At 38.0% G+C, this 24,937-nt stretch overlaps 1 protein-coding gene across 1 annotated transcript in view; it reads left to right on the forward strand.

The window, feature by feature from the left end:
• LOC131951877 (glutamyl aminopeptidase) overlaps positions 1-24,412 on the forward strand; it is a 34,668-nt gene extending 10,256 nt beyond the window's left edge. Inside the window, exons 3-22 of the mRNA XM_059314291.1 lie at positions 949-1,077; positions 2,333-2,610; positions 3,136-3,283; positions 4,068-4,208; positions 4,762-4,882; positions 6,107-6,261; positions 7,250-7,363; positions 8,069-8,203; positions 8,576-8,641; positions 9,146-9,211; positions 12,116-12,294; positions 12,991-13,067; positions 14,010-14,149; positions 14,915-15,127; positions 15,889-15,962; positions 17,890-17,994; positions 19,670-19,840; positions 20,023-20,163; positions 21,994-22,075; positions 23,539-24,412. Of these exons, the coding sequence (XP_059170274.1) occupies positions 949-1,077; positions 2,333-2,610; positions 3,136-3,283; positions 4,068-4,208; positions 4,762-4,882; positions 6,107-6,261; positions 7,250-7,363; positions 8,069-8,203; positions 8,576-8,641; positions 9,146-9,211; positions 12,116-12,294; positions 12,991-13,067; positions 14,010-14,149; positions 14,915-15,127; positions 15,889-15,962; positions 17,890-17,994; positions 19,670-19,840; positions 20,023-20,163; positions 21,994-22,075; positions 23,539-23,685 (2,682 nt within the window). The 3' untranslated portion in view covers positions 23,686-24,412. The remainder of the gene's footprint in view (positions 1-948; positions 1,078-2,332; positions 2,611-3,135; positions 3,284-4,067; positions 4,209-4,761; positions 4,883-6,106; positions 6,262-7,249; positions 7,364-8,068; positions 8,204-8,575; positions 8,642-9,145; positions 9,212-12,115; positions 12,295-12,990; positions 13,068-14,009; positions 14,150-14,914; positions 15,128-15,888; positions 15,963-17,889; positions 17,995-19,669; positions 19,841-20,022; positions 20,164-21,993; positions 22,076-23,538) is intronic.
• Positions 24,413-24,937: the final 525 nt, after the last annotated feature.

Consider the following 24,937-nt stretch of genomic DNA (forward strand, 5'->3'; position numbering starts at 1 on the left):
ATTACCCGAAAGACTCTAGTTCGGATCCCAGGCTTGATTCAGTATGACGTCCCTGATTTGAGTTAGAGAAAATAAATTCTGCTGGGCATAATGCTAGCCACACTATCACTTCATCTGCTGAGGTCAAAGAAACAGGTGCACTCTACTTCTCTACACATGGCTAATCCATCTCCATTTAAGTGAATGACAAGAATTTTTAGATTTGATTGCCTGGCAAAGAACGATTACTCTATCGCTACCTTTCTTAAAAAAATGCAGTTAAGATGCTCAAAATTATAATGCTCGTTTATCTTTTAAAGTATATGCTTTTTCATCTTCAAGTACATGTGATTTACCAATGTCTTCAAGTCGTATTCCAGCTTTTTAAAATTCTAGTATCAGTGCCCTGGATCTAAGCCCTAGCCTAACTCAAATTATGACCCCAGCTATGACCTGAACCCTGACCCAAGTTCCAAAATTAACCCTGACCCTCGCACTGTTAGCTGGAGGAATAATTTCCGATACTGCACTGTATCTAACAAAAAATTGTATCTTAAAATAAATAACCTTTGATGTTTATTCAGGATGTGGGATGGGGGTATGTTAAATAGAAGCTAACTGTAACGTTCTTTAAAAATGCGGGTACTTTATATGTTCTGGATAAAGAAACGTATTCATGTGGTTCTAAACGTAAAGTAATTGTTATTTTTGGAAGTAGATAACAAATATTTTTTTTAGCATTTAGATATGGACAACTACTAGTGTAATCATGGCTTTTATTTTTGTTTCATGTTTTTCTACATTTCCTCATGTTTCCCGATGTTTTCCCAATATTTCCCTTGTTTTCCCTGTTTTCCTAGCTTACTCCATGCTTTCCTAGTTTTCCAAATATTTACTTAGTTTTTCGCGATTCTCCCCATGTTTTCCCACGTTTTCCCAATTCCCATATTTGTTTGTTTTTGTCGCCAGGAGCTGAAGGCCAACCCGTGGCTCTCTCTGCGCATGTCACGTGATGTCCTGCCCGTCCATTATGACGTCACCATGTACCCAGATTTTTACGACACGGCGGGAGAATTTTACGGCAACGAGACGATTGAGGTTGGTTTTCTCAAAACCCATCAGAGTTTCTTCCAGACATCTCTTCGGATGGGCGTAGCCCCCCCCCCCCCCCTCCCCGTAAAAGTCTACCGCCCCCCCCCAAACGAAATGGAATTTATATAGAAAATATATACATTTAACAGTGTCCGCCCCCCCCCCCCCCGAAGAAAGTCTACCGCCCCCCCCACCCCCCCGAAAATTTCAAGTGCCCCTCCCCTCCCCCCCCATCCCCCCCCGCCCCGGAGAATAAAAGTCTGGAAGAAACACCGCAACCCATCCATACAGTCTACACACACTGAAATGAAACAAATCTGTAAGAAAAAAATCTAAATAACAATAAGATTTTGAATCCGCTAAATAAGAAAAAAAAAGTGGTCGAAATTTCCCTAGTAACCATTGCTTTTAAAGAAAGCTAGTTTCTCTACACACCTCTATATTACATACAAATGGGCCATCCATTTATGACGTCCACATAAAAAGATTTAAAATGTAATTCTAGACTTCCTACTCGTCCACACTCGTCCTTTGTTATAAATCAAAAGATCACCTGGACTTCATGACCCCCCCCCCCCCAGATACTTATTTCCTGATTCTCCTAATGTTTGCAGCAGTAGGCTACTCATCATGTCATACATGTAGATAACGTGAGGTAATTAAAACACGAGCATTGCCTTTGGAATGTGTGCATTCAAACGCGTTGTTGCATTTACGTAATTTGATGCTAAACTCAACATGTGGCCGTCCATGTTGACCCCCCCCCCCCCCCAACCCCACTACACACGAATTTTACAAAAGTCGACTTTTTTGGACCCCCCCCCCCCCCACTGTTCGTGCGGACGTAATTAATGTATGACCCCTAACTACATCCACATACAAGTCTACACTCCGCGATACGATCTGTTCAAATGTAATTACCTTACAGCACATGTAACCTATCCATTACCGATTACACATGTGCTGACAATTAGCTTACACGTGCGACAATGAACGTCTTTTAATGATATACAAACAGCAGTAAACGCGTCTGGTTAGCCATTCATTCCAAAAATGTATCTTCATTTACATACAACACGGTAGACACAATTTAAAATATTTAAAGATAAATAAAAACAATTTCAACATCTAATTAAAATTGTTGTTAGCACTGTAGTGGGTATTAGCATTTTTGAAAAAGTATAACAAACATATTATGAACATTTTTCTACTTTTGTTTTCTTTTAAAAAAAAAATTGGTTACATTTGCATGCGCGCGCAGGTGAACGTGACGTCACCAACCCGCTACTTCCTGCTGCACGTGCACACGACCTACATGAACGTGACGAGAACCCACGTGACCGACAACACGACAGGAGCTGAGATTGACGTCATCAGGACGTTCTACTACCCGCCCCACGAGTTTTTTGTGATCCAGGTCAACGAGGTGTCGGCTGGTCGAGTCGTTAGACTGCAGCTTCAGTTCGAGGGGAGCCTGATCAAAACCATCATGGGCTTTTATAAAAGTACTTACGTCAACACGATAACCAACCAGATAAGGTTTGTAATACCACGTGAACACCAGAACCAATCAGATAAGGTTTTTTATACCACGTGAACACGTGTAGACCAATGAGATACGTCCAGTCACACCACGTGAAAACGTTAACCAATCAGACAAGTTTAACTGAAAAACTTAACTTTTTTTAAACTAATGGGGGGGGGGGGGGTTCATAATTAATTAAATTAATTAAATAAAGAAAGCTTTTTTCAGAAAAAAAAATCTGCAGGTAAAATGACTTACGAAAAATAAAACTTCCGCACTAACGTCTGCTGAAAATGTAGCTGATTGACAAATGGCCGTTTGTAAATTCCGCACCAAACATTGCGCACTCTAAAAAAAATATTGTAAATTAAAAAAAAAACTTGTAGGTCATTTCTGTTTATAAATCTTATTTTATATATATTTTTTTCTTCCATGACATGTAAGCATAATGGCATTTTAAAATACAATTTCTGTATAACGTCATGTTGTTCACTATTATGATGAGTACAAAAATTTGCCCCCCCCCCCCCAACCCCCAGAAACCTGGCCTCGTCTAAATTCGAACCCACGTATGCCCGCCAAGCCTTCCCGTGTTTTGACGAGCCCAACATCAAGGCCGAGTTCACCATCACCCTCATCCACAGACCAGAGTACATCGCCTTGTCCAACATGCCCCAGGACGGGCAGGTGAGTACAGGCTGACACCGCCCAGAGGTTATTGGGTCAGGCTAGGTTACTGACACCAATGGCTAGATTACTGACACTAATGGCTAGGTTATTGACACCAATGGCTAGGTTATTGACACCAATGGCTAGGCTACTGACATCAATGGCTAGGTTACTGACACCACCCAGAGGTTATTGGGTCAGGCTAGGTTACTGACACCAATGGCTAGGTTACTGACACCAATGGCTAGGTTACTGACACCACCCAGAGGTTATTGGGTCAGGCTAGGCTACTGACACCAATGGCTAGGTCACTGACACCAATGGCTAGGTTACTGACACCAATGGCTAGGTTACTGACACCACCCAGAGGTTATTGGGTCAGGCTAGGTTACTGACACCAATGGCTAGGTTACTGACACCAATGGCTAGGTCACTGACACCACCCAGAAGTTATTGGGTCAGGCTAGGTTACTGACACCAATGGCTAGGTTACTGACACCACCCAGAGGTTATTGGGTCAGGCTAGGCTACTGACACCAATGGCTAGGTCACTGACACCAATGGCTAGGTCACTGACACCAATGGCTAGGTCACTGACACCAACGGCTAGGTTACTGACACCAATGGCTAGGTTATTGACACCGCCTAGAGGTTATTGGGTCAGGCTAGGTTACTGACACCAATACATAATTTTTTAAACAAATAAAAACAAAGTTTCTTAAAAATTGATTGATAAATTTCATGTTGTAAACATTGACATAGACAAAGCTGACAATGTTTTCGATTCTCTCCCCCCCCTTAGCCTAGACCAGTGGCCATGAAACCCGGCCTTGACCTTGTGGCCAGCAAGTTCCAGAGGTCGGTCAGCATGAGCACCTACCTGGTGTGTTTCATCGTCTGCGACTTCAACTACACCCAGACCCAATCCAAAAGAGGCGTGCCGGTAAGTCTGTCTTAAGTGTAGGGGAGGGGGGTATTTGTTTGTCTGGTCCAAGGTGGGTGGGGCCCTAATTTTTAAAACTTCAATTATAATTGTTAAATATTGATATTGGATACAGATTTATAGTACAGAATTAAAAAATATATATTTTTATTCTCATGGAGGCAGATGAAGTAGAACGCATCAGTTTCAATCGCCTGGGTATATAAAGGTACTCAGTGGACGGCCCTTTAGTCATACACCCTCTACTTCCTCTACCTCCAGGCTTCTAATTTCGAACGAAGTATAATTTATATACTAATTTAAATACTCCAACCAGTGTCCGCCCCCCCCCCCCCCCGAAATTTAATTCCGTCCCCCCAGGTTAATAAATATCTGAAAGAAACACTGCCTCGCCACCCTCTCGTCTTGAATACTCCGGATGTTTAACGAAGTTCATTTTATCACCCGAAACTCGAACTCAAACTCGAATCATTCGAGTTCGACAGTCGAATCCCTGTCTCTTAGCCCAACAATCCCACAGTGTGAGATCACTTTTGTGTGTTCTACGTCACAGATTCGTGTGTACTCGACCCCGGACAAGCTGGACCAGACCCACTACGCTCTGGACATGGCCAGACACACACTGGACACATACGAGGAGCTCTTTGACATGGAGTATCCTCTACCCAAACAAGGTGATCTTTTCGGTGCACTTCCATATGGCATAAGTGCTCTTTATATGATCTTTTCTCTTCCGGTAAAGGGACGCTCATAACTGATGTCATACTGAAATTTCCCACTCCCTACCCATCTCCCAATCGTCAGATCGTCACAAGAAGTGAGACCCTCTAAAATTAGTAATTCTTTAATCTACCTTCTTTAAGGGGATGTAAAGAGGCGTGAAAGATTTACCGAAAAATGTTTATTGAGTTGTTTCCCTTGCAACAAAAAATCTGAAATACCCTACATTTGTGGTCTTTAACTTTTTTCATATTCGCATTTACCGAACCACAGCACTAGATACTGAAAGTTTTTGATAATATGGGTCAGCATTAGACTTTAACTCGCTGATCAATTTCCCCCACCCCAAGGTTTATAGACGACCTCTAACTGAAGAAACTTAGAAACATTCACGCAATCTATTTTTCAGTAACTTTTACCCACAACTGAAAACGTTTTTAATTTCACTATAAACTTCTAGATGAAAAGCATTTTATTTGTACATAAAACGTTTTAATGTCGTGATTAGGGTTAGGCTTAGGCTTTACAGACATGACAACTACACCGAAGGTCGTGTGAGTCAGATGATATCGGCCCATGAAATAATTAAATCCACAATTTGTACAACACTTAAATCAAAACACGTATCACATTTCATTACACGGATGTTACGTAAGTCTTCTCACATAGTCTCATAATAAACATCGACCAGAACTAACACTTTGAGGCGAACACTGAGTTTAGAAACCAAAATAAAGGGAAATCACTCGCATTTCATCGTTTATTACCAAGACATAAACACTCGCACTGTCATACTACATTGACGTAGACACACCCACACACATTGACAATACTGTTAAATATGCGTTTAATAAATAATTTCAAGTTCAGAAAAAAAAAACAACATCCTAACTCACATCAAGCGCGTCTTGCCCCCCCGAAGAGTCGCCTGGAAGAAACTCTGATGCTATAGTTATATATAATTTGATTTTGTTATCCTAGCATCCAAGCAGAGCTAGTTAAATACTTTATTATGTTTTGTACGAAACATGCTTTTGTTTTTATATGAATAAATATTATTTGATACTTAAACCCATTTGAAAATGTTATTGTGTAATTAATGACGTTTATAATAACGAATTTAAAATGCCGTCAACGAATATATTTATCGTCCCCCCCCCCCCCCCCCATCCCCACAGATCTGATAGCGATCCCAGACTTTGTGTCTGGCGCCATGGAACACTGGGGGCTCATCACCTTCAGGGAGAGCAGGCTCCTCTTCACACCCAACCAGTCGTCCATCAGCAACCAGGAGCAGGTGGCTCTGGTCGTGGCTCATGAAATGGCTCATCAGGTACGTCACATGTGGCTCTATAACAGGTTTACAGGTAATTTACAGGTGGCTCTATATCAAGTTTACAGGTACGTAACAGGTGGCTCTAAAACAAGTTTACAGGTAATTTACAAATGGCTCAATAACAAGTTTACAGGTACGTTACAGATGGCTCTATAACAGGTTTACAGGTACGTTACATGTGGCTTAATAACAAATTTACTTTTATTTACTTATGGCTCAATAACAAGTTTACAAGTAATTTACTTATGGCTCAATAACAAGTTTACAGGTAATTTACTTATGACTCAATAACAAGTTCACATGTAATTTCCATATGGCTCAACAACACGTTTACATGTAATTTACAAATGGCTATGGACATGGCTCATTAAATAATTCTTGCACACATCCTATGAAATGGTTTATATAGTACGTCCCAGATGGCTTAATAACGAGTTGACATGTATTAATCTACATATGCCTCTGGACGGCTCATTTAGTGAATATCACACACATCCTATGAAGCGGCTGATTAAAATATGGTTGTAAACATGGTTCATTAGATAATTTATATATGGCTTAAGAACAAGTTTACATGTGTTTTACACATATTTTATGAAACGCGTCAAGTAATTCACCAGGTAATTCATCAGGTAATTTATCAGGTAATTTACCAGGTAATTTATCAGGTAATTTACCAGGTAATTTATCAGGTAATTTACCAGGTAATTTATCAGGTAATTCATTAGGTAATTTATCGGATAATTTATCAAGTAATTTATAAGGTAATTTACCAGATGATTTACCAGGTAATTTATCAGGTAATTCATCAGGTAATTCATCAGGTAATTCATCAGGTAATTCATCAGGTAATACGCATATGGTCCCATAACTGGTTCACAGGTAATTCTCTTTGTTCCAGTGGTTTGGTAACATCGCCACCATGGACTGGTGGAATGACCTCTGGTAACCCGGTGTATGACCCTAATTTGTCTCTTTGTTCCAGTGGTTTGGTAACATCGTCACCATGGACTGGTGGAATGACCTCTGGCTCAACGAGGGATTCGCCAGTTTTATGGAGTACCTGGGGGTGGACGGCAGGGAAACGGAGTGGAAAATTGTAAGTCACAAGAAATCAATTACACAATAATTTCAATAACTAATCTACGAAATCAATGCACAATAATTGTATAACTAATCCACGAAATCCATTAAACCATGGGATGGAGTGGTCTAGTGGTAGAGAGCTGGACTGCTAACCCGTAAGTCACGAGTTCGAATCCGGGTTCAAGCCAGTAGACAGTCCCTGAGTCCACCCAACTCTGATGGTTACCTTACTCATGTTAGCATAGTGCTGACCACACTATCGAGGTCACAGAAACAAGTTAACTCTACTTCACTTGCCCCAAACTGTCAGGTTTGAAAAGGGAACTTAACTTTAATCCACGAAAGCAATACACAAAATTAATTCTATAACTCATCTACACGCAATAAATTCTATAACTAATAAACGAAATAAATTAACAAAATTAGTTCTATAACTAATCTACGAAATCAATACACACAAATTATTCTATAACACAACATAACATAATTCTATACTCAAAATAAACTGTATAGCCAATTTACAAAACCAATACACAAAATACATTTTGTAACTAATCTACAAAATACCCTATCTATTTAATTGTTTAAGAGTTTAAGACTGATAAGACTACGCGCAATAATTTGTAAGGAATGTAATAAAGTCCTATCAGTTTTAAACAGTTTTATTAAACGATGCAACATCATATCGGTCCACTATAAAATGTCAGACGTTTTTCAGATGGACAAAATCCTGACCATGGACGTGTTCCCCGTCATGAAGGAGGACAGCCAACTCTCCTCCCACCCCATTGTTGTTGACGTCATGTCGCCCAGCCAAGTGACGTCAGTGTTTGACAGCATCTCGTACTCCAAGGTTCACTTCCGTTCCACTGACCCACTTTGGTATTACAGGCAGAGTTTCTTCCAGGCATCTCTTCGTGTGGGCTCCGCCTCCTCCCCCCCCCTCACCCCTCTCCCCTCCGAAGAAAGTCTACCCCCCTACCCTAATGAAATTGAATTTATATAGAAAATATATACTTTTAACAGTTTCCACTCCCGCCCCGGGTTACTTAGTCCGCCCCCCCCCCCCCCGAAAATTTCAAGCTCGCCCCACCCCGGAGAAAAAAGTCTGGAAGAAATACTGATTACAGGTCTAGATTCACCTTAGACTCACTAAGCTAGCTCCAGTTAAGGTCCAATTGTCTTGTGATGGTCAAGTTTACCCTAATCCTAACTTAATCCACAGGGTATGGCTGTGATCAGGATGTTGGAGGCAATCATGGGGAAATCAAAGTTCTTTGAAGGTATTGCTTTAAGTGGTTTTTTTTAGCTTATGTAACTTGATTCTCTGTATGTAAAACGTTGACAAAATGTACATTCTGGTAGCCTACATGCCACACGAAAGTCTAGTTTGTTCAACTTGAGCTAAATGTGAATAGGATGAAGCTTTTGCTGATCTTATACAGCTGAATAAGAGTGTGTGTAATTGAACGTTGCTGGTATAGTTTCATTTCACGTGTGTGTGAGTTGAATTTGGTTGAAAGGGGAATTGTTATTTTGAGAACTTTTGTTGAACTTCAAAGCTGGATATTGTTTCCTGCTTAGTGTTGAATTTAAAATAAATTAAACAGTGTTAAATGATGAATGTTGAATTAATCGAACACTGTTGAATGATGAATGTTGAATTAATCGAACACTGAATGTTAATTTTGAATGAGTTGAACACTATTGAACGTTGAATATTGAAAGGGATGAATGCTGTTTAATGCTGTATATTGAGCTAGTACTATTGAGCTCTGAATGTTTTATATTCCAGCTGTATCTAAAGAGACACAAGTGGGGTAACGCCGTGACGCAAGACCTGTGGCGAGCGTTGTCAGAGGTCAGTTGTCCGCCATCTTTACTTACTATGGCCTTGCCCCGTAGATTGTCGTAGGCTTCAGTTGGTTAGGCATCTGTTGCTCGTCTTTCCACCGTGCCCGTTCTGGTAACTTTCATCAGTTTCAATGAATCATAATCCTATTACAGAAATCGTGTCATACACTGAAAAAAAAAACGAAATGCCATTAGTAAAACCTACACATATACTAATATATTAGCGGCGTAACAAATAGCATATCATTTTTATTAAATTTGCGATAGGAAAATAGTTTAATGATTATGCAAAAAAATGAAATAAAATAGTCTAAACAGTCGTTTCAATCGTAATAAAATAAAGCTTATTAGAGAAATTAGACCTCTTAATATAAATGAAAAGATTTACCCGCCATACACATTTTTATATAAAAAGTATGTATATACAGATATGTCACTTTAATGTAGAATACTAATTAATATGTACGAGCCGGCCCGCGGCATAACATACGCCGCTATTTAGTTGTTTCTAATTTTCAATAATTCATAATTTGTGAATTCGACAGTACCAACGCTGACACTGAAAATATTTCTTTAAAACACTATAAGTAGCTCGTTAAGGACCATAACCCCCCCCCCCCTTCCTTCCCTCCCCCCCTCCTCCCCCCCCCCTACGTTTAAAATCGTTGGCTCTGCTTGTAAACATTTAGAGTGAACACAGCTCACTAAAACCATGTAGGGGTGGGGAGGTAGGGAGAGCGTTTGCAGCTTGTTTTCTAACGGCTCGAAGAAGAGAATTATATATATAGATTGTGACAATACTAAAAATTAAATACTGGAAGTTGGAATTTAAAAGTGTTAGTTACTTCCCATTACATTTTTAAAAGTAATTAAGGGGAATCAATCTCCATCTTTGATCATAAAATCACTAAATATAGTTAAGTTAAATTCATTTGCCACAAAATAGTACATGTAAATCCTAGTGTATTTTAGAATTAATCATGTACTTCCAAATTCGTATACTATGTTTATTTTTTTGAATTTTATATTTTACAGAGAGGAGAATATGAGTAAATGAGAAACGTATTAGATTAATAGAACATAATATTTGAAGACTTATAAACAATTATTATTTTTATTGAGAATTCAAGATCTTCACCGATTCTAAATAATTATTCTTAGTTTTTGTTTCATTAAAAACAAATAAAGTAACGCACAATTTGAATCGATTGATAATAACTGCTGAATAATTAATAAATAGCAGGCAACAATAGGATTTAAATGTTTTTGTTATCTACTACATTTTTGAAATAATCTTTTAAAAAAAATATCAAGCGATGAAATTATAGTTACATTTGTAAAAATTAAAACCGTTTGGGAACTATCGATTACACTCATTTATTTATTTTTGTATCGAATATAAGCCGTTGAAAAGCCGTTTAGAATTATTTTATCAATTCATATATTTTCAAAAACCGCCCTGAACCTCTCTTTGAAATCAACCGGGATGGCAGAGTACAACAATAAAAGTTGGAACAATTGTTTTCGATGATAAAAATACACAATAGTGATCTATTGTGTATAGTGTAGTATTGTATTTATATTAAATAATATAGCATCCGCAATTACCACAACGCCCTGACTCTACTAATCTAAATTAAAAATAAAAATGTTTGCTAAATTACTATTATATTGTTAGTTAATTATTTCTTTGACCATTTCTAATGAAACCGGAAATAATTCTGTACTTATTATACCGTTATAAAATATTCAATTTTGGTGGAAAAATATGCTTTCTGGCAACAAAAATTTATAACCATTTGGAAGCAGCTTTTCAAGTCTATTGTCTATGATAAAATACGTATTACCTACATTTCTAAATACTGGAAAACTGAATGCTAACATAATGCGTCTGATGGAAACAGTACAAAATAAAACAACTTGCATTTAGCAACCTCCACATGTTCATTAAAATAAATAGCCACTGGGTGAGACTAGTTGAACGGTACAGACAAAGCAATAAATCAAAACATAGGTAGATTAACCAATAGCTCAGAGCTAAAGAGTGATTAAAAGAGCATGATTTTAAAAAAGGAAGAATAAACTGCTGTTATGTCACAGAGACGGGTAGAGATTATTTTTTGCAACATACACACATATTGTTTGGTGATCAATTAATTATGGATAGTTATATATATATATATATATATATATATATATATATATATATATATATATATATATATATATAGGATAGCACCTAAATTATACATATTATTATACATTTTTCTTTGGAAAATGTGTCCAAACGCTTAATACAATAATTGTCATAATGCCGAAATTTAGAAGTCCAGCATGTTTTTATGTAATTGTATTTTCACGAAAAAAACTAAAAAAAAACCAACAAAACAACCAATAACAACTAAAAAACAAACACAGCCCATTCCATGTGTATAGTATAGATACATTTTGCTGATTTCATGTGTGCAGCATAGATAAATTTTGTTGATTTATCTGTATTGTATAGATACATTTTGCTGATTATTTAAAGAGACTGAGAATGATGTTCAGAAAAAAATACTCTCAAACTCCTTTTATCTTATCACATTAGCTAAAACATCATTTTTGTTTTGATGTTGCCAACGTATCACATCACCTTCAAACATCCTTTTTGTTTTGATGTTGCCAACGTATTTCATCACCTTCAAACATCATTTTTGTTTTGATGTTGCCAACGTACCACATCACCTTCAAACATCATTTTTGTTTTGATGTTGCCAACGTATCACATCACCTTCAAACATCAATTTTGTTGTAATGTTGCCAACGTATCACATCACCTTCAAACATCCTTTTTGTTTTGATGTTGCCAACGTATCACATCACCTTCAAACATCACTTTTGTTTTGAATGATTCCCAAACTGTGGACAGGTAGACGGGACTCGTGACGTCAGCCACATCATGGACACCTGGACCATCCAGGATGGGTTCCCCTACATCAACATCACCATCCTGACCAGCGCGTCAGGCGGGACAACTCTCCGTGCCCAGCAGAAACGGTTCATGAGTAACCCAGGTACCCAGGTCAACGTGGATGCTTCCCCTTTGAGGTTCGTGTGAGACGAGGCATTTTGTAAAACGTGTCGTCCATTAATGACGGCACGTTATATTTCTTGTTGATGTTTTATACTCCATCCTCTTCCACTACTCACACACCACAAAATATGGAGTGCGGGGTGGGGGTGGGAGAAGAGATGCGATGGGGGGGGGGGGAGGCAGAGGGTTCCGGTCATAAACCCCTGGACATAACCCCCCCCCCCAAACAACAAACATTTGGAAAAATCACTTTAAAAAAAAAGAATCGAATAGTTTTTTTAAGTATTTTATAATAGTGTTGTGAGCGACGCCTCGCTAATACTCTAATATGGCGAGCTTATTAAAACTTTGAACTACGGTTGCAATTCTAATAAATAAATAAACAAATAAATAATTAAATAAATTAGATATGTGTATGTGTCCAGGAGCCTAAACAGATCCGTACGCTAAAGTGGTTGGGGCGAAGAGATGTTCGGTGATGTAAAGGCGAAAGGGACAGCAGTTGGGTAGGATACGGCCGACGGTTTAAAAAGTACTTAGGGTGTTTTTTTACACGGCAGCTTATACCTGTAAATACAACACTAGTAACACCCCCAAAATCAACGCCAATGAATGCGCAAGCATACGATCCCGCCTAATCAACACACCCACATGAGATCACGTGATAATCTCCCAGTCTTTAGGTACACCTTGTACTTTTCTTCTTGCAGGTACAAGTGGTATGTAGCACTGGACTACCTGCTGGCCTCTGGTGGGAATGGAACTCGGGTCATGGACATGGGGGACAGTAAGGCAAACTATACGTTGTTTTTAATACCTGCCTAATCATTATTACAGTGGCCTAAGCGGTAGAGCGCTAGGCTGTTAACCCAAATGGTTTGAGTTCAAGTCAGTCAGAGGCGTAGCGACCCTTCCCGGCGCCCGGGGACAAACTTTTGATTTGCACCACCCCTCGAACTTTTGATTTTCACCCCCCTCTCAAACTTTCGATTTGCACCCCCTCCCCCCCTCGAACTTTTGATTTGCACCCCCCACCCAAACTTTCAATTTGTTTTTCCAACCCATTTTGGCCCCCCCCCCCCCCTAAGGTCGGCGCCCGGGGACATATGTCCCCCCCCCCCCCGCCCTCCCCCCTCGAGACGCCCCTGAAGTCAGTAGAACGTCCCTGAGTCAACCCAGCTCTGATGGGTACCTAACTCATGTTAGGGAACGTAAAGGCTGCTGGGCATAGTGCTGAACACACCTGCTGTTCATATGCAAGAAACATGAACTACATCTGCCCAATAGATCGCTATGTCTAAAGAGATTTCTTTACTTTTAGTCATCATTATTTTCTAAAGCCTTTTTAGCTGGCCATGCAGATTTGAACCGAAATGATACTTCACTAAACAACTTGAGTACTGGATCATTGTTTTTATCATTTGTCATGTCAAGCTGAGACCATCTAAAAAACTGACTATAATAACCGTTGCCTTGTGGACAAAAACCGAATAAAGACTGATATTATTCAGTTGACATTATTCATAAAGCTTATCCTGACAAAATAACATTGCAAAATGATTTGTATGTCTGTTACTCGTGGCGTGCTGTGATAATATATTATATATATTAAACACAAGGTATAGTTTGTAGATTTTAGATTTCAAACCGATCTTTCAAAAAAGATTCTAAAACCCAATTAATCATCTACACGTACAAACTAATCAATGTTTTGTATGCTAATGAGCAGTTGAGTGGAGTGAACCCTTGGATTTAAACCAGGCCAGCTGGGTGAAGTTTAACCACGGCCAGACCGGCTTCTACATCGTCTTGTACCCAGATGGGATGTGGAGAAATTTTTCTAACTACCTGCTACATACGGCATACACGGTACGTAGGTCACACGTCATACACGGTACGTGGGTCACGTGCTACACACGTCATACACGGTACGTGGGTCACGTGCTACACACGTCATACACGGTACGTGGGTCACACGTCATACACGGTACGTGGGTCACACGTCATACACGGTACGTGGGTCACGTGCTACACACGTCATACACGGTACGTGCTACACACGTCATACACGGTACGTGGGTCACACGTCATACACGGTACGTGGGTCACGTGGTACACACGTCATACACGGTACGTGGGTCACGTGGTACACACGTCATACACGGTACGTGGGTCACACGTCATACACGGTACGTGGGTCACACGTCATACACGGTACGTGGGTCACACGTCATACACGGTACGTGGGTCACACGTCATACACGGTACGTGGGTCACACGTCATACACGGTACGTGGGTCACGTGCTACACACGTCAAACAAAGTACGTGAGTCACGTGGTGCACACGTGGTACACACGTCATACACGGTACGTGAGTCACACGACATACACGGTACGTGGATCACGTGGCACACACGTCATACACGGTCCGTGGGTCACGTATTGGGGATCAGTACCGCCCTCCCCCTCCCATGATTGTCTAGCACTAACCCTGAGCTCCCCCCCCCCTTCCATGTTTGTCTTACCCTAACCCTGAGCTCCCCGTGTACCCATGTTTATCTTACCCTAACCCTGAGCTCCCTGTGTACCCATGTTTATCTTACCCTAACCCTGAGCTCCCCATGTACCCCCAGGACTGGCTGTTGTCCAGCAGTGACCGGGCTGGACTTCTGAACGACGCCTTCATGCTAGCAGACGCCGGCATGACGTCATACGAGATTCCCCTGGAAATGATGTCCTACCTGGCAGAAGAGCGGGACTTTGTCCCCTGGTACGCCGCTATTATAGGGGGCGTGTCCTACATCAACAACATGCTGGAGGTGGATCCGCAGTTTCCGGTGTGGAGGGTAGGTCATTTAATAATAGTGCACGCTGTAAGCTACAGAAATTTTGTGACTGAACATTAGATTTACAATAACAAAAATATTCCATTATATCTTATTTAATGTCTAATTTATCGCGCTAGGAGAGCTTTATATATTGTAGCATTTTTTAATTAATTTAACCTTTAAGAAAACATTAACCAAAACTAATTATATGACTGTGGTCGAATGGTAGAGCATACGACTGCAAACCCAAAAGTCTCGAGTTCGGATCGGGGTTCAAGTCCGTAGAAAAGTCTCTTAGTTCATTCATCTCAGATGAGTACTTAAATCACGTTAGGGAAAGTAAAGGCGCTGACCACACTATCCCTTTAAATGCCGAGGTCACAGAAACAGGTGAACTCTACTTCACTTGCCCCATGGACCGCCAGGTTCGAAAGGGAACTTTACTTTTTACAAAAAGACTGCTTAAAGAAAGCACGTAGGCTTACCTACGTGTTAAAATATTTTTATGCAAATAAAATATTTCCTGACAGGTTTTAACAATATAAAATATTTTAATGTGTTTTTACAATATCACACGTTAACTACAAATCAATCACGTTGAACAATAGGTCTAGTTATTATAATACAACACATCTATTAGGCTGGACCTTATTTCAGACTACCAAACTAGACTACATTCGTACAAACTAGACACAAGAGGTTAAAATTATTAGACTGATTTGTTTCAATGTAATTGATTACAGAAAATATTGTACTGTTTAATTTTCTTTACGACCCAGAAATTTTTGTCAGCTCGAATCCGCCCTGTGATTGAACGGTTGGGTTACCTGGACATAGGGTCTAACCAAGAAAGGTAACTCTGCTTTGTCTCTGCTAGGGGAAGTAAGCAGGAGAATTTGAATGGGAATGATAAGTACAGTTTAGGAACTGATTTTGTGTGCACCTTTTTGCCATTATAAGGACGAAAGATAAAATTATTATTGTTAAATTTGATCCGTGGGATATTATTCAGGTTTTTAAGAAAATCCAAGCTTTGATATTTTTTCGTCTACCGTTTAGTAGCTGCATGTGTGTACATTTTTTTTTTACTAAGGTTTCATAAACCTTTACGAAAACATTAAATTTGTGTAACATAGTTGATCTGAACATATTATGTAAAATTTGTTAAGAATTTGTAGAGTCAAGCATTCAATGCAGGCCTACAATGTGCAGGGGAGTAGCGACCCATTCTGGCGTCTGTGGCGAACTATCAATTTTTGCCCCCCCCTCCCCCCCCCCCCCCCTTTATGAATAACTATTCGCCTTAGCGAAAATAGCGCACCAATATAGAAAGATCGGGACAGTCTCTTAACAGTTTTTTAGTTTTATTTATATCATGTAAAAAGCAGGATAACAGATCAATAAATCCATAACGCCACGTAGCAATAAAGTTTCCTTACTTTGACTTTGTACTGTTCAGTGATACAGCTCCGAGTGTTCTTTTTTATATTTTTTTCTACCCCGTTTGGCGCACCCTACGGTCGGGGCCTGGGGTGGCTTCCCCGCCCGCCCTCCCCTAACTACGCATCTGACCATGTGTTTAAGTTGAATGACCAACATATATATATATATATATATATATATATATATATATATATATATATATATATATATATATATATATATATATATATATATATATATATATATATATATATATATATATATATATATATATATATATATATATATATATATATATATATATATATATATATATATATATATATATATATATATATATATATATATATATATATATATATATATATATATATATATATATATATATATATATATATAATTCTCTTCTGGGTGCCGTTAGAAAACAAGCTGCAAGCGCCTCCTTGCAGTCCCCTCTCTTTCTCTCTATCACTATCAATATCACTACCACCCCCACCCCACATTGTCTGGTGAGTTGTGGTCACGCTAAATGTTTACAAAGCTAAATGTTTACAAATTTGTAGAGCCGTAGAGCCGGGTTTCTATTAGGGGCAGATAAATTAGTTCGATTTTAAACTTACAGGAGGTAACTAAGAAATAACTAAGAGGAGGCTGCTTTCACGGGGGGGGGGGGGGGGGGTGGTGTAGGGTCGGGGTTATGGGAAAGGGGGGGGGGGGGTTAGTGTTTTAAAGCAAATATTTTCAGTGGCAGCATTGGTACTGTCGAATTCACAAATTATGAATTACTGAAAAGTAGAAAATAAAACAACTAAATAGCGGCGTATGATGCGCTGCGGGTCGGCTCGTATATATATAATTCTCTTCTGGGAGACGCTAGAAAACAAGCTGTAAGCGCGCTCCCTACCACCCCACCCCTACATGGTCTGGTGAGCTGTGGTTCACGCTAAATGTTTACAATAATAGAGCGGGTTTAGTGACGGCTATTAGGGGCAGATAATTTAGTTTGAAACTATTTTAAACTTAGGGGAGGAAACTAAGAGGAGGCTGCTTTTACGGGGGGGGGGGGGTAGTAGGATAGGGGTTGGGGGAAAGGAGGGTGGGGGTAGTATCGTTCTTAACGACCTACTGATAGTGCTTTAAAGCAAATATTTTCAGTGGCAGCATTGGTACTGTCGAATTCACAAATTATGAATTACTGAAAAGTAGAAAATAAAACAACTAAATAGCGGCGTATGATATGCCGCGGGTCGGCTCGTATTTTATATATCTCGACCATTCAATGTACTGAGTGTTCAACTTGAATGACCTACATATTTATACATCTCGACGCTGTTCAGGAACCTGAGAGCGACCCTGCTCAACCAAGCGTGCCGTATGCAGGACCCGCCTACTGTGTCCAACATTAACAGCCAGTTTCGTGATTGGCTGGACCGTAATGTCAGGTGAGTACCCGTTGAATGCTGGGAGAAAACACACTTGCTTTATTTAATAAAAGCTCTGCTCGCTCATATCTTTTACACATTTTACCGACCAAAGCTTTTAGCAAGTGTTTTTTTTTTTCAAATTCCATCTCAAAATCAAACAACTGCTGCCTTGTTGTTTGTTCTTGGTTGGAAGCTAATCCAAAAACAAAATCAGGCTGAGATGGAGGACATCGGCCTATAAGGCGCATAACATGTAGACACGTAATACTTAATTGTGTTGGAGGAAATCCCTTCCAACATTACAACTAAGAACGAAGAATAAGTTGCAATAGTAAAAAAGATAGTCGTTAAAATGTATGAAATCTATTTCTTGTGTTACCAACTATATTAGTATTAGAGCTAATGAAAGAAAATGTGGCTTTTCTGTTTTTTAGAACATAGATGGACCACATTTGTTTGATCATATCCCCTAAACTAAAGCCTGTACATTACACTCGACACACTCATATATTCCAACATTTACCTGTATGTTCCAACATTTTCCCAACTTGTTCAGTATAACCTCACTTACCTGTATGTCCTAACATTTTTCCCACCTGTAGAGTATAACCTAACTTACCTGTATGTCCCAACATTTTCCCCACCTGTACAATATAACGTAACTTACCTGTATGTTCCAACATTTTCCCCACCTGTACAGTATAACCTAACTTACCTGTATGTTCCAACATTTTCCTCCACCTGTACAGTATAACGTAACTTACCTGTATGTTCCAACATTTTCCCCACCTGTACAGTATAACCTAACTTACCTGTATGTTCCAACATTTTCCTCCACCTGTACAGTATAACGTAACTTACCTGTATGTTCCAACATTTTCCCCACCTGTACAGTATAACCTAACTTACCTGTATGTTCCAACATTTTCCTCCACCTGTACAGTATAACGTAACTTACCTGTATGTTCCAACATTTTCCCCACCTGTACAGTATAACGTAACTTACCTGTATGTTCCAACATTTTCCCCACCTGTACAGTATAACATAACTTACCTGTATGTTCCAACATTTTCCCCACCTGTTCAGTATAACCTAACTTACCTGTATGTTCCAACATTTTCCCCACCTGTACAGTATAACCTAACTTACCTGTATGTTCCAACATTTTCCTCCACCTGTACAGTATAACGTAACTTACCTGTATGTTCCAACATTTTCCCCACCTGTACAGTATAACCTAACTTACCTGTATGTTCCAACATTTTCCTCCACCTGTACAGTATAACCTAACTTACCTGTATGTCCTAACATTTTCCCCACCTGTAGAGTATAACGTAACTTACCTGTATGTTCCAACATTTTCCCCACCTGTACAGTATAACCTAACTTACCTGTATGTTCCAACATTTTCCCCACCTGTTCAGTATAACCTAACTTACCTGTATGTCCTAACATTTTCCCCACCTGTAAAGTATAACATAACTTACCTGTATGTCCTAACATTTTTCCCACCTGTACAGTATAACATAACTTACCTGTATGTTCCAACATTTTCCCCACCTGTTCAGTATAACCTAACTTACCTGTATATTCCAACATTTTCCCCACCTGTAAAGTATAACGTAACTTACCTGTATATTCCATCATTTTCCCCACCTGTAGAGTATAGCCTAACTTACCTGTATGTTCCAGCATATCCGCCAACCTGAAGTCTGTGGTCTACAACTACGGCATGGCAAATGCTGGCACCGACGAGGACTGGCACCACGTTTGGACCAGGTACCTCACGGAACCCTCGCCACAAGAGAAGGAAAAACTGGCCGCCTCGTTGTCGCAGACTCCAAAACTACATCTGATTGCCAGGTACTGAATTATACAGAGTCTTAACGACATTAATTAAACCAATGTAAAATATGTCTTGGTTTTTTTAAATACAAGTTTATAGATACAAATTTATTGTACCATCTTTGAACGGATATGTAAACATTTTTTAAAGATAAAAAAAAATCCCACAATTCATCAGACTTTTTTCCCTATGGTTGCAGGCTGCTGGATAAGGCAAAGAGCCAGGATGGTATAAAGACGCAGGACTTCTTCACGCTAGTCAATAACATTGCCAGCAACACGGCGGCCGAGGGGATGCTGTGGGACTGGGTTCGTGAAAACTACGACAGTTTTATAGACAGGTAATGAGGGAACTACGACAGTTTTATAGACAGGTAATGAGGGAACTAAGACAATTTTATAGACAGGTAATTTGGGAACTAAGACAATTTTATAGACAGGTAATGAGGGAACTAAGACAATTTTATAGACAGGTAATTTGGGAACTAAGACAATTTTATAGACAGGTAATGAGGGAACTAAGACAATTTTATAGACAGGTAATTTGGGAACTAAGACAATTTTATAGACAGGTAATGAGGGAACTAAGACAATTTTATAGACAGGTAATTTGGGAACTAAGACAATTTTATAGACAGGTAATGAGGGAACTAAGACAATTTTATAGACAGGTAATTTGGGAACTAAGACAATTTTATAGACAGGTAATTTGGGAACTAAGACAATTTTATAGACAGGTAATGAGGGAACTAAGACAATTTTATAGACAGGTAATTTGGGAACTAAGACAATTTTATAGACAGGTAATGAGGGAACTAAGACAATTTTATAGACAGGTAATTTGGGAACTAAGACAATTTTATAGACAGGTAATTTGGGAACTAAGACAATTTTATAGACAGGTAATGAGGGAACTAAGACAATTTTATAGACAGGTAATTTGGGAACTAAGACAATTTTATAGACAGGTAATGAGGGAACTAAGACAATTTTATAGACAGGTAATTTGGGAACTAAGACAATTTTATAGACAGGTAATTTGGGAACTAAGACAATTTTATAGACAGGTAATGAGGGAACTAAGACAATTTTATAGACAGGTAATTTGGGAACTAAGACAATTTTATAGACAGGTAATGAGGAAACTAAGACAATTTTATAGACAGGTAATTTGGGAACTAAGACAATTTTATAGACAGGTAATTTGGGAACTAAGACAATTTTATAGACAGGTAATTTGGGAACTAAGACAATTTTATAGACAGGTAATGAGAAAACTACGCCAATTTTATAGACAGGTAATTTGGGAATTACGACAGTTTTATAGACAGGTAATTTGGGAACTACGACAGTTTTATAGACAGGTAATGAGGAAACTACGACAGTTTTATAGACAGGTAATGAGGAAACTACGACAGTTTTATAGACAGGTAATTTGGGAACTAAGACAATTTTATAGACAGGTAATTTGGGAACTACGACAGTTTTATAGACAGGTAATGAGGAAACTACGACAGTTTTATAGACAGGTAATGAGGAAACTACGACAGTTTTATAGACAGGTAATTTGGGAACTACGACAGTTTTATAGACAGGTAATGAGAAAACTATGACAATTTTGTAGATAGGTATTTAGAAAAACTATTTTTTTTATGAATTTTCAAAATTTAGGTCCGTTAAATACACTAAATTTTGGGGAATTTTGGGGCATAAAAACTAGTGTTTTTAACAGACCCACAATTTGAAAATTCATAATAAATTAGTTTAAAGATATAAAATTTTCAGCTGAGTACCCCAAAATATGGTAGAAGATTATGAATTCATTGTTTATGGGGCTTAAAATATAATATTTTATGAATGGTGAAAATACTACAAGTGGGTTAATTTTTCAAGATAGCCGCCGTTGTCATAGTTACAAAGATTTTCCCACTATTTTTTTTAATGAAAACACATTTGCAGATGTACCTTAAAACAGCTAAAGAAAAACAATTGTTTCCCAACGAGTATTACATTATTTTTTAATGGAGCCTACCCTATTAAATTTGATTTTGTTTCCCTTCTATTGTTCTAGGTTCACCACTACATTTTAAATTTGATTTTGTTTCCTTTCTATTGTTCTAGGTTCACTATTACATTTTAGATGTGATTTTGTTTCCCTTCTATTGTTCTAGGTTCACTATAGCTGACAGGAACTTCGGGAGAATGGCGTATCTGGTTGTGAGATTCTACAACACCAGGTTTAAACTTCAGCAGGTATGTCTTAAATGCGTGGGCAGGTAAGTCGTCAATAAATGGGCTGGTATGTCGTTAATACATTGACAATATGTCGTAAATACATTGGAAGGTATGTCGTAAATACATTGACAATATGTCGTAAATACATTGGAAGGTATGTCGTAAATACATTGACAATATGTCGTAAATACATTGGAAGGTATGTCGTAAATATATTGGAAGGTATGTCGTCAATACATTGACAATATGTCGTAAATACATTGGAAGGTATGTCGTAAATATATTGGAAGGTATGTCGTAAATATATGGACAGGTATGTCGTAAATACATGGACAGGTATGTCGTCAATACATTAGGCCATATATTGTGGTTTCATTGTTATAAGCCATATATTGTGGTTTCATTGTTATCTCCAGGTTCAGCATCGTGGTGTTCCTCCAAATTTAGTGGTGTCAACATATTGAATGTATTAATTTATTAAATGTTGTTAAATGCCTCAAGTCAAATCTTACCAAATCTTGTGATCGAATATAACGTTGTACTTGAACAAAAACAACGGTCAGATACAGTGGCGGAACTAGAAAAAAAGGGCCACCCCGCAAAAAAAAATTTGGGCCCCCTCCTATATATATATATATATATATATATATATATATATATATATATATATATATATATATATATATATACAAACACAGAATACAAACATTGGATACTCATTAATGGCTTGATCGTTTTTTGAAAAAAAAAGTGTCTTTTGTTTCAATTTAAACAAATTACAACAAATAATGTGTGTGACTGCATTAGTCTGCTTCAAAAATTTATTTTTTTAGGTTTAGAACTAGATCGATGTAATACTTCCTACCCTTTACCCTTTATCCGGTCAAAAGAATATAAAACATGAAAGCTTTGTAGGTGTAATGGTTTCTCGTGTTATTTTTATTTTTAATGTTTTTTGTAGTTTTATTATTTGTTTTAAATATATTTCATTTTTATGCTCTGTCAGTGTCATGTTTAGTATGTATTTTTTTTTCAAATAATAAGAAAGAGAAGTAATTGCTTTTTAATTTGTTTAGTACACATATATTAAAAGGAGTTTATGAGCACCCCTATTTAACTATTCAAAAAAGGGAAATAAGTCATGGAAGTGTTTTAAACGTTTGCCTATCTTTCACATTACAGCTACGAATATATTTTTTTCCGCAACAGCATTTGTTATCTACTGTATAACATCGCTAATGTAGTAGATCTGTTTGTTATTTACAAAAGCTTTTACAGTCAAGTCAAAAATCCAAGAAAATTATTTTTTTTTTACTATAAAAAATGTATTATGGTCGGCTATGGGCCCCTAAATGTCGTGGGCCCCCCCGCATTGCGGGGTCTGGCGGCACTGTAGTTCCGCCCCTGGTCAGATATTTTCTAGAAAACATAAACAAATGATATATAATGCAAAACCAACCTAAAATTACTTTTTATTTCAGGTGAAAGATTTCTTCGCCTTGTACCCCAACGCTGGCGCTGGCCAACGTTACCGTAAAATGGCGATCGAGAGTATCGAGAAAAACATTTTTTGGATGGAAAACTACAAGCCAGTCATTGTCGAGTGGTTGGAGAAACATGCGATGTAAAGATTAAGTTTAAAAATAGAATGAAAGTTGGGGAAAATAAGTTTAAACGCAGAGCATTGTTGCCACGAGACCTATTGCATGTTAGAAGCAAATCAGCAACTAATACACCTCTGGCCTTCCTAAAAAATATAGTTTTTAAATACCGTAAAAGTATTTTTAGATCACTAAAACAAAATATATATTTTAAGAAATCGAAATTTAAAAAGTTTTTTTAGTATTTTATTTTCATCGAATAAAAAGCTCATTATTTGAATTCGGACAAATCCGAGTACACTATATTTCACTATATTTTATGGTACAGACTTGTTGTACACGCGATTGCTTCCCTTTAGTTGTCTCAAATGATATATAGTACTAGAGAGTGCTAAGGGTCTACTAGAATGGATCAAAGTATTTTACAACACAAACCGTATTGATCAATGTATCATTTTCTTTATATATATATATATATATATATATATATATATATATATATATATATATATATATATATACTATATACCTATTTATATGTTAACCACGAACCTATAATATGACAGGCACAATAAGAAATTAGTTGGTAGTCTATGTTCATGTTATATACTTTTTAGAATGTAAATGATGTGTTATATAGTTACTAAAATCTAAATGATGTATTATATACCAGATGTCTGTGTAGATGAAATGATGTCTGTCATTTTTTATTGTCCTCTGACTGTATGATGCAGGTGACGCGTCGATTAGATTAATTATCCATTAGGTGCATCAAATTAACCCTTACCTTTAGTCGATGAACTTTTACATACACCACATTGACCGTTACCTTTAGTCGACGAACTTTTACATGAACAACATTTACCATTACCTTTAGTCGACGAACCCCACTTCTACTTAAATATATTTATCACACAACAGATCCGCAGTTTGTTGCTCTCACACTAACAGTCACCCAAAAATTAGAGCGCTGTGAAGCTTTCACAAATATTTTTATTGCAATGTTTTTAAATTAATGCCAATAATTGTTCTCTGTTGATCGATTTTTCTGTTATTTCAAGAAAATAAATATAAATAAATAATCCGAAAGTCTCGAATTCGAATCCAGGTTCAAGTCTGTAGTACATCCTTGAGTCCACCCAGCTTTGATGGGTACCTAACTCACGTTAGGGAAAACAAAGGCGGCTGTGTATCGTGCTGACCACACTATCCCTTCATATACCGAGGGCTCTGAAACAGATGAACTCTACTTCATCTGCCCCGTGTGTCTTAGGCACGA

Source organism: Physella acuta, unplaced genomic scaffold, assembly GCF_028476545.2.
Source record: "Physella acuta isolate Inbredline_101_S28 unplaced genomic scaffold, ASM2847654v3 ptg000834l, whole genome shotgun sequence".
NCBI lineage: Eukaryota > Metazoa > Mollusca > Gastropoda > Physidae > Physella > Physella acuta.